This window comes from Mus pahari, chromosome 12 (genome assembly GCF_900095145.1).
Source record: "Mus pahari chromosome 12, PAHARI_EIJ_v1.1, whole genome shotgun sequence".
NCBI lineage: Eukaryota > Metazoa > Chordata > Mammalia > Rodentia > Muridae > Mus > Mus pahari.
Window position 1 is genome coordinate 42,843,483 of NC_034601.1, and position 10,380 is coordinate 42,853,862.

General features: G+C 40.5%; 1 protein-coding gene across 1 annotated transcript in view; it reads left to right on the plus strand.

The window, feature by feature from the left end:
• Morc1 (MORC family CW-type zinc finger 1) overlaps positions 1 to 10,380 on the plus strand; it is a 181,174-nt gene that overhangs the window by 100,306 nt on the left and 70,488 nt on the right. Inside the window, exons 15-16 of the mRNA XM_021209326.1 lie at positions 6,759 to 6,887; positions 9,930 to 10,035. Coding sequence (XP_021064985.1) covers positions 6,759 to 6,887; positions 9,930 to 10,035 — 235 coding nt within the window. The remainder of the gene's footprint in view (positions 1 to 6,758; positions 6,888 to 9,929; positions 10,036 to 10,380) is intronic.

A 10,380-nucleotide genomic window follows, 5' to 3' on the forward strand; every position in this document is an offset into this window, starting at 1 on the left:
CTTGCAATCCCACCAGCAATGGAGGAGTGTTCCTCTTCCTCCACAACCTCGCCAGCATCTGCTGTCACCTGAATTTTTAATCTTAGCCATTCTGACTGGTGTGAGATGGAATCTCAGGGTTGTTTTGATTCCCAGCACTCTTCTAATTCATGGGAGACCCCATGCTTTGGCCCAGGCTCTTTTGAGACTGCCGGCTCTGAGAGCTCCCTTAGACTTCTGAGCTCTAGGACCACCAGTCACACCACCAGTCATACTGCCATCCCTGACTCGGTGCGGGGTTGGCTTGTTTTATTTTTTAAGTGATAACTAATTTTATTTTGTTACGATCAGAGAAAATATTATGTATACCACACACATTGTAAGCTCAATGTCCTCCGCTCTGAAATCACACAAGTAGACAGGACAGACTCACTGCTGTCTGTCTCTTCCTGTCATTTGCTTTTACTGAGGATATTTTTCATATTGTACCTCCCTTGCAGTTTCTCTTGCCTGGTATTTCTATTTAAATTTGTTGCATTAGTGCTGCCAAAGGGATCATGGCAACTGGTTCTTACTGCTTGCACACAACAACGGTGTGAACGTGGCTACTCAAAGCTCTTGGACTTAATTTTAAGATGTGGTTAATAACATATACTGTTGTATGCTTTAGCTCATTTTCTATCTGTTCTTTAAAAGGGGTGGATTAATAAATGATACACAGGCAAGCTTTTAGTTAGAATAAGAAAAAAGGAAGAGGACCCCAAGAAGAGAAAAGAATGAATGAAACATTACAACCAGTAATACAAAACACAAAATATCATTAGAAACTATTATGAACAACAATATACCAACAAATTGGAAAACCTAGATGAAATCAAAGTTTTTTATATACTTATTTCTTTCTAAAACTGAATCACGTAAATAGCATAAAACACTGTGTTAAAAATGAAGTATTTAGTCTCTTTTGTAAAGCTGTTTTTTGAATTTTGCCAGTTAGCTTCCTGTTTTTCTTTAGCGTATTGTTAGGTGCCTCTGTTTGTAATTGTTTTATCTTCTTGCTCTTTTGAACCTTTTATTAATATTTAAGATTCTTCATTGTCTCCTGTGATCAGTTTTGGTTTGAAATCTATTTTGTTTAATGTTTGCACAGCCATGCTTCCTCTATTGTGGTTGTTTTGTTTGCAAGAAATATTCCTTCTTATACTTTTATTTGTAACCAGTTTCCATCTTAGTGTCAAAAGAGATAGCTTTCTTCTTTGTCTCATTTGCAACTAATTTGCATCTGGACAGCACAGATAGAAATCATACTTTTAATTCACTCTAAAATGTGTCTTTTGAATAGAGACTACATTCTGTTCTACAATAAAGTAACCACCAATAGGGAGGGGCTTTGGTCATTGTGCTGATAGTTTTCTGGATGCCTTACAGCTTTTTATTTGTTCCGTGTTTCTTGGTTTACTTTCTTCCATTGTGTCTGTCTGACTATTGGAATGAAGCACTTAAATTCCTTCCTCATTGATTTTTCTTGTTACAGACAAGGTCTCATTATACAGCCCAGGCTGGCCTCAGGCTTGGGATGTGGCCCCCACCTTCAGAGTCCTGGGATTATAGGCAGACACCCCTTTTTTCATTTCCCATCTCCTTTTCTGTTCCTTAAATTCTTTAGCCATTTTCTTTGTATCATATTTACTACACGAAAATTATAACATTCTAATGTGAATATATAGCCTCTTTACTTCAGTAATTGTGTGTGTGTGTGTGTGTTTTCATTGTGCCTTTTCTTTTTTAAAATTCTCGTTTATTTTGTTTGTGTGTTTATTTTCTAGAGAGAGAAGGAAATGGTTTGGAGCTAGGTGGCTGGGGACGTAGGGTTGACCCGAGAGGCATCAGGAGAGGAAACTATCATCAGACTATATTGTATGAAAACAAATCTATTTTCAGTAAATATTTACATATAAATATATATGTACATACACGCTCACTAACATGCATGCTCATACACCTGTCTTTGTAACAGCTTGATTATAATGAGTATTGTTTTATGTTTGAGTTTGCCCTACTTAGAAATTCTTAACGGTTCTTGCATATGATATCTTTATTAATGCCTTTAATCAAATATGGAGACCATTTGTCATTATTTATTTAAATGACTTTAGCTTTTATAATGAAGTCTCTCACTGAACCTGGAGCTCACTGACGGGGCTAGCCTGCCAGTCAGCAAGCCCAGAGATCTTCTTGTACCTGCCTTCCCAGGGCTGATCACAGGCATGCACTTCTGCATTCACGGCTGAAAGTGGATGTGGTGGATTTGAACTCAGATCCTCATGCTTGCACAGCAGCATTTTACCAGCTGAGCCATCCTCTAACCTCCCTTTTAGACTTGTGACAGCATGTGTATGTTGGTCAACTTGGTGGGGTTACTCTAGCTTCAGAGGCTTGGTTCACTTTCTTGTGGTCATTTTCCTCTCTGCTCTTCACACACATAATTTCCATTACTGCATCTTCGACTTCACTGGTTCTCCCGTGTTCCTGCTAGAATCTGCACTTGAACACCTCAGGGAAACATTAATTTTTGGCTAATGGATGGCTATGCTCAGGAATTCTTTTCTGCTTCTTACTAGTATTCATGATTCTCTGGTACTTCTGGTTTTACATCATTTTCTTGAGGTTTTTTTTTTTCTTCCTCTTTTAGAATTTCCTCTAAAGTTTTTGTAGATGTTTGCCAAGAAAAGCTTCTGTTGGCTTAGTTTTCCTTTTGCTTTACATGCTTTAGGATGTTGTTCTTGAAAACTCTGTGTTGGAATCTGAGAGTGTTGTAACTCTGGAGATTGAGTCTGACCTTTGCCGCCTCTTGTGTTTTATTTTGGGTTTTACTGTTGTAAGGAGGTCTTTTGGCAGAGGATCAGCCTGAGATGTAAACTTAAGTCTTCTCTGGTATATTTTGATCTTCTGTTACCTTCTGGTCACTTAAATTTCTCTTGTACAGATTGCTGCTTTTGTCTAGCTTGCCAAACATAGCTCCCAAAAGGAAGATCACAGAAAAAGGAAAGGTTTAGAAGAAAAAGGTATTAGATCCTCAGATCTCCTGGATCCAATGGAGACGTATGACATCAGTGACCCTACTTCATCCTCTGCACCTCATGAGCACCAGTTACAACAGGGATCCCTGGTACTGGGAAAGCAGTTATTGGTAAACCCTTTTGCTTAGTTGGAGTTATCAAAATGTGCACCAGCTTTTCCAGGGACTCAAGTACACCTTTCTGTCACAGGGCTAAGGTGGATAGGATGAGTGGGGACTACTGGCTAGGAGCTGAACTGGCTTTGTAGTCCTCTGATGGGCTCCAAAGTTCCAAAACAGTTACACTCAAGAGATTCAGCCAGTGATGTTTCTGTCTAGATGGTAAAACAGGTTTGAGAGCATCCTGTTCTCTCGTTCTTTGTTTTAATGTATCTCACATTCATCTTTATCGTAATCCTATAAGACAAGTTACTATAATCAGTCACTTTTCATAATATAGTTCATTATTTTTCTCTTGTTTTTAGAGAAGGGGGAGCAATGTTGATTTTTTTTTCTGGGTCTAAGGAAACTCGATTGCAATGATTGTCTCCACCCCCACCCATGACCATGCATGTCTTTCTCCTCTTGTGATGATTGTCTCCACCCCCACCCATGACCATGCACATCTTTCTCCTCTTGCTTACCTCACTCAGGATCATATTTTCAAGCTCCAACCCTATGCCTGCAAAATTCATGATGTCTTTGTTTTTAATAGCCAAGTAGCATTCCACTGTGTAGCTGAACCACATTTTCTGTATCCATTGTCCTGTTAAGGACATCTAAGTTGTTTCCAATTTCTGGCTATTAAGAATAAAGCTGCTATGAACATAGTTGAGCAAGTGTCCCTGTGGTATAGTGGGGCATCTTTGGGGTATAGGGCCAAGAGTGGTATAGCTGGGTCTTGAGGTAGAGCTATTCCTAGTTTTCTGAGAAACCATCAAATTGACTTCCAAAGTGGTTGTACAAGTTTGCACTCTCACAAGCAATAGAGGAGTGTTCCCTCACTCTACATCTTTGCCAGCATGTGTTATCACTAGAGTTTTTCTTAGTTTTCTTACATTTATTTATTTTGTTTATGTCTGGGGATATATGTAGAGGTCAGAGGACATATAGAAAGGTGTGCTTCTCTCCTTCTGCCTTGGGCACCATCAGGGATCAAACTCACATTGTCAGTTTTGGCACCAAGCACCTCTGTCTACTGAGCCATATTGCCTACCCAACTTTCACTTGATGGATAAGAAAACATAGCAGTTTGCCCAAATTTTTGAAAATAATATATATCAGAGCCAGCATATGTTCTATATTTTTAAAATCTATAGAACACCCCTTAGATAGGAAATACAAAATAGTTAATATGACAATCAGAGAAGCAACTCTCATGATCCACTTCAGATTCAAGAGAGTGGTCCTTCAGGATCTAGAGAAGTAGAGGGTGTGGTAGACCACGACCAAATACCAGGGCTGTGAGGGCTGGAGCTTAGTTGGTCAGTTGCTTGTTGTAGAGTACTGAGTTCATAGTAGTCACCTGGCTTTGATGAGTTTGATCCACCTCTCAGCACCATATAAACCAAACTTGTTTACTAAGAAATGGAGACAGTGGGATCAGGAGTAATTGTAATTGTCTTGGTCAGTATTCTGTTGCTGAAGAGACATCGTGACCGAGGCAACTTTTATAAAAGAAAGCATTTAATTGGGGGCTTGCTTACATTTTCAGAGGTGTAGTCCATTATCATCATCATGGTGGGAAGCATGGTGGCACACAGGCAGACATGATGCTGGAGAGGTAGCTGACAATTCTGCATCCACATCTGCACGGAGTAGGGGAAGAAAGACAGACAGAGGGACAGAGAGAGAGACAGAGACAGAGAGAGACTGAGACTGGGACTGACTTGAGATTTTGAAACCTCAAGGCCCAGTGACAGTCTTCCTCTAACCTTGCCACATCTCCTAATCATCGTTCACCAATGTTGCCCCTCACCGATGACCAAGCTTTCAAATGCATGAGCCTCTAGGGACCATTTTCCTTCAAACGATCTCAGTCATCCTCGGCTGGATGGAAATTCCACGGCCAAATAATAAGCAAAAAAGCAGATACTGGGTCTGAATGGGAAGTTCACCAAGCCCGTGCCTAAGGAGGATTTGTTTGAAAGAGTAAGTAAAATTTTAGTGAAGCATCAAGATAGAAATTTAGTGATCTGTGAGTTCTTTCTAGTTGTCCAGCTCATGGAGAAAATCTGTTTCGAAGACTGACCTTTTGCTCTGGTTGTTTTAAAATTAAACATGTGAAGAACGGACTTGTTTCCAGTATCTCTAGGGTTTATACTTCAGAATGCACTTCTGGGAATGTGAACTTTGGTGATAGTGTTCTCTGTGGATGTATCTCAGACATTGCATAGCCTCATGGCCAGGCAGTTCACGGTTGCCATAGCTGGTGAAATAGTAAGACTTGGTTCTTTTCTTTTTATTAAAGATCCTTTTAAAAATAGTACCTGCGTGCACATGGAAATGTTAAAAAGTGTTCACAAAGAAGTAAAAGTATCTTCCTTAGCTTTCTTCACTACCCTTTTCTTCTTTAAAGATGTCTACTATTAAAACCTCATTTGGGGATTGGAGAGATGGACCAGTGGGTTCAAAGCACTCTGTGCTCCTATAGACGACTGAGGTTTTATTCGCAAGACCCACGTAGGATTTTATGCCATCTGTAATTCTGGTTCCAGGGGATTCAGCATCTTTTTTTTGGCCTTGGTGGGCACTAGGCACACATGGTACACAAGTATATGTGTGAGCAAAGCGCCAGCACAAAGAAAAGATAAATTTCTAAAATGTTTAAAAATAATTTTTTTTCATACTTCTAGTAAAGTATTTCCAACCTAGTATTATATGAGTACACATTCTGTCAGTTACAAAAAACATTATACTCTGGGGTTGCCTTGTATATTTTAAAAATAAAAGCTGTGTTTTATAGAGCCTCGTAAGACACTGCATTTATATTTTCCTGTACCCTCTTCAAGGTGCCCAGGGTTCTTCCCTGTTTGAAAATGGAGTTTATCAGTTATCCATAACCTTCTTTGTTATTTCCCAATTTTTGCTATTCTACTGATTCTGTAGTGTATTCACAGCTGTGCAGTTTCTAGCTCACTGGATAAGAACACAGCTTCTTAGAGAGACCCTAATGCTCTTCTGAGATGAGTGTCATTTCCAAGCAAAGAACATTATAGAAGTTGGGGTTAAAGCGGAACATAAAACACAGCCCAGGAAGAAACCAGAACCAGCCATGATATACGGTCCCAAGAAAAATCTGTCTGCGTGATAGGAATGATAAATACTTGTGGCAATAATTTTAAAAATTGGCCTATACACATTGATTAGCATAACTCTTTCTGGGACTATTTGAGAATAATACTTTAAATGTCACCATGTTTTATTGCAACAATAAAAGTGTAACTTTTTATAACTGCTGTTGTCTTTAGTTTCATTCTAAAGATAGTACTCATTACTGTATGTGATCTGAAAACGCAAGAGCATATAAATCAGTAAACTTATTCCACCTATAAATACCAAACAGAGATAACAATACATCAATTTCTTATTTATATTTTGGCTTCTACATGGTTGAAATTATATTGTATTTGTACTTACATGTAAACGTTTCTTTGTTAATCACCTTGACTGTGTTACTTACATATTTTGTCTTTACTCTGTCTTTTTTTTTCCCCTTCAGGTAATAGAAACCTAACACAATTTTGGGACGAATTCAAATACCAGCATAGCAAAGACACAGACAGCTCTTTGGAGTCTCTCCAGTGGCGAAGAGGAGAAGCCATGGCTATCCCATTCATGCTACAATGTGGTGAGTGCTGAGTGCCAATCTAACAAATATTCATGATTTCCTAAAGGTTTAAGTCATGGGGCTAAGGAGACAACACAGGTAAAAATTGCTGTTTGCATCTAAGGAGTTACTGTCTAGGAAGAAATGTACAATAGAGGGGAAGTTGGGTATGAGAAGGTTTGAGGCAAAGAGTATTTGAGCATGTGGTGAAGAGTGAGGTGTGAAACTGTAGGCGAGATGTCATGACACAGGCAGCATATGAGATAGTTGCTATGATTGGATTTTGAGACGAGGGAAAAGGCACAGGGAAAGATGGTTGATATCAGATATGCACCTTAGAAATATTTATGATCAGAGCACCAGGAACAGCCACTTTCCTGTTTTTAATATGTAACACTTTCCTACTTTTTATATGTAACATTGTGTCTGAGGCTAATAGGAATTCTGTAATCTTAATAACAAAATAAGTGGGGGGCATGAGTCAATGAAGAAAGATAGAAGTATTTCCTTGGGTAAATGCCTTTATGTGTTTTGAATTCCAAGGCAAGGGTTTTTTTTTTTTTTTTTTTTGATAAACAATGGGATGTTGTGTTGCAGTAAATCTCTAACCCAAATATGCTCCGGCAATGAAAACACAACTCAATTAATATGAATACATGCTGTGAGCCTAGATTGGGCAGATCTGCCACTACATTACCATCTTCCACATCTATGAGACCCCTTAGAACTTGTGGTTTCTCCAGGCCATGTGCTTCTGTTCCACTTTTTTTCCTCTTCCTCCTCCTCCTCTGTGTCCTCTCTCTCTTCCATTTTCTCCTTCTCTCCCCCACCTTCCGCTCCATCTTCACTTTTATCTGCCCTATTATCAATTCTCCTTTTCTTACAAATTAAGGTAGGAAGCAGGTTTACAGGAAATCACCTGAGTGCTGACTTATTCCTTGTCCATGGTCCCTCACAGGAGAACGGAATTAACATAAAATATAATTAGCTCCAGGGCTATCCACTACAAGGTTTCATTCCCTGTGAAGAGATACCATGACCAAGGCAATACTTATAATGGAAGCCATTTACTTGGTACTGGCTTACAATTTCAGTTTTAGTCCATTATCATTGTGGCAGGAAGACATGGTGCTGGAATTGCTGAGAGTTCTACATCTTGATCTGACGACAACCAGGAAGAAAATCTCTTCTGCAGGCAGCCAGGAGGAGAGTTATCCATCCACATTGGGCAGAGCTTGAGCATAAGACCCCACAGTAACTCAATTCCTCCAACAAGGCCACACCACATAACAGGACCATACCTTGTAATAGTGCCGCTTGCCATTGGCCAGGAATATTCAAACCACCACAGAGGCATTGGGAAATTCTCAGTAGAAGGACAGCAGCATGAAATCACCAAGCACTTGATACACCTTCAACCTGGTCTCCAAAGGGCTTGGGAGCTAAGGACAATATACTTTCTATCACCCACAGTCCAGTAGATAAGACAGACAAGTACCAGAAGAGCACCTCCCCAAGCATTCCAGGGGGAATAAATTCGTCAGATATAACTTCCAGTAAGGCAACTCCGTGAAGGATGGTTTGATGCAGGGCCAAATCATCCTTCTGTTGAGAATTTCCCAATACCTCTGTGGTGGTTTGAGTATGCCTGGCCAATAGCAAGTGGCACTGTTGAGAGGTCTTGATACAGTGGTATGGCCATGTTGGAGGAATTGAGTCACTATGGGAGTGGGCTTTGAGGTCCTGTGCTCAAGCTCTGCCCAGTGTGGAAGGATAACCCTCCTCCTGGCGGCCTTGGAAGAGAGTCTCCTTCTGGTTGTCCTCAGATCAAGATGTAGAGCTCTCAGCTCTTCCAGCACCCTATCTTCCTATACCATGCCATGCTTCCTATCCTGATGATAATGGACTAAAACTGAATTAATGAGAGAGGTCATACCTGTGCTGGTAGAGCCTGTTGTACTAGAAGACCCAGGGGAGAGATGTAAATGCATGAATTGATGTGTTACAGTGAGAGATAATAAATGGAACATGACATATTCAGAAAGTATGAATGAGGCCATCGATGACAGTATGTGACAATGCTAATGCCCAGTAGTTATTACATGTATTTGATGCCTGCTGAGTAAACGCTGATTCCAGTGGCTAAAGGCCATGTGGGATCCCGGCAGTCATTGGTTATCCCTGAGGATTAATCACCTATTTAGAAAATAAGGCTGGTGCTTATAACCCATAAGCACTCATGTCATAAGGTTGTGAACATGTGATCTAATAGGTATGAACTTTGCTAAGTGATTGAGAAAGTGTTCAGTGGTGTTGATTTTTATCGTCATTCATACTGCAAGGCCATCTTATCCTCAGCTCCTCTTTCTATAAATACTAGTAGAAATACCATTTTTTTTTTACAGATGATCATTCTGACACAGAAATTAAGTCATTCTCTCAAGATCCACAGGCTGTAGGAGGTAGTTCAGGGGCTTATTGGCTGTGCAAGCTGCTTTCGCCTCAGGAGTGCAAGAAATGTTTACCTCTGTGTCAAGAGGGAATCCAGGATTAAACTTAGGTTTAGCCTAAAGACAGCTGTGTGCCTTGGACCTAAAGGCAAGGAGGAATTGTAAGGGAAAGCACACAAGGAAATCAGAACAGGCTGTGGAGTAAGATCAAGGGAAAGAACGGACAGAGGAGGGCAGTGCGTGAATGACTTATAGATCTTGGCTTTCGCTTTTTCTGTCCGTTCTGTGGATCTGCATGGAAAGTGGAGTGGATGGGAGTGGGCTGGAAACCATGGGAGTCAAGAGAGAGAGGGTGCTGTAATGAGGTTCCTCAATCACAAGTAACAGCGACCAACCTGGAGGGAGCTGGAACAGTCACAATGATGATTGCCCATTTCTTGGTGAGCTTTGCATATGGCTCCTGGAAGGCTGGACTAGACCTGTCAACAGGCACGGGGTGCTTGCTGAAGGGGCCACTGCTTCCGGTGTGGCTGAATTGACACTTGGGGTTTTTGTTTTTGTTTTTGTTTTTTTAGTACATTCATTTCTTTTGTGTTTTTGTCTTAATGGTCAGATCTTTGTCTCAAATGGAGAGTCCTGCCTTCCTCTTCCAGTTACCAGGAAAAAGAATTTCCTGACCTGTGGATTTGTGCCAATAATCCCAACAACCCGGAAAACAGGTAAGTTTTGATTAATTCTCCAAAAATCCTCTGTCAATGTAAAATTCCTAAGGTGTCCCTCATAAGGCTCGAAAGTGTCAGTTATCGAGGGATTCTACCTTAGAGGCCCGTTTCTCTTTAAAGCCTTTGTAAACTCCTTGGCTATCTATGAGAATATTGTTGGTTAGTACATTTTTCTCTTGATTAAAACAGATCTGCTAGCCGGGCGTGGTGGTGCACGCCTTTAATCCCAGCACTCGGGAGGTAGAGGCAGGCAGATTTCTGAGTTCGAGGCCAGCCTGGTCTACAAAGTGAGTTCCAGGACAGCCAGGGCGATACAGAGAAACCCTGTCTGGAAAAACAACA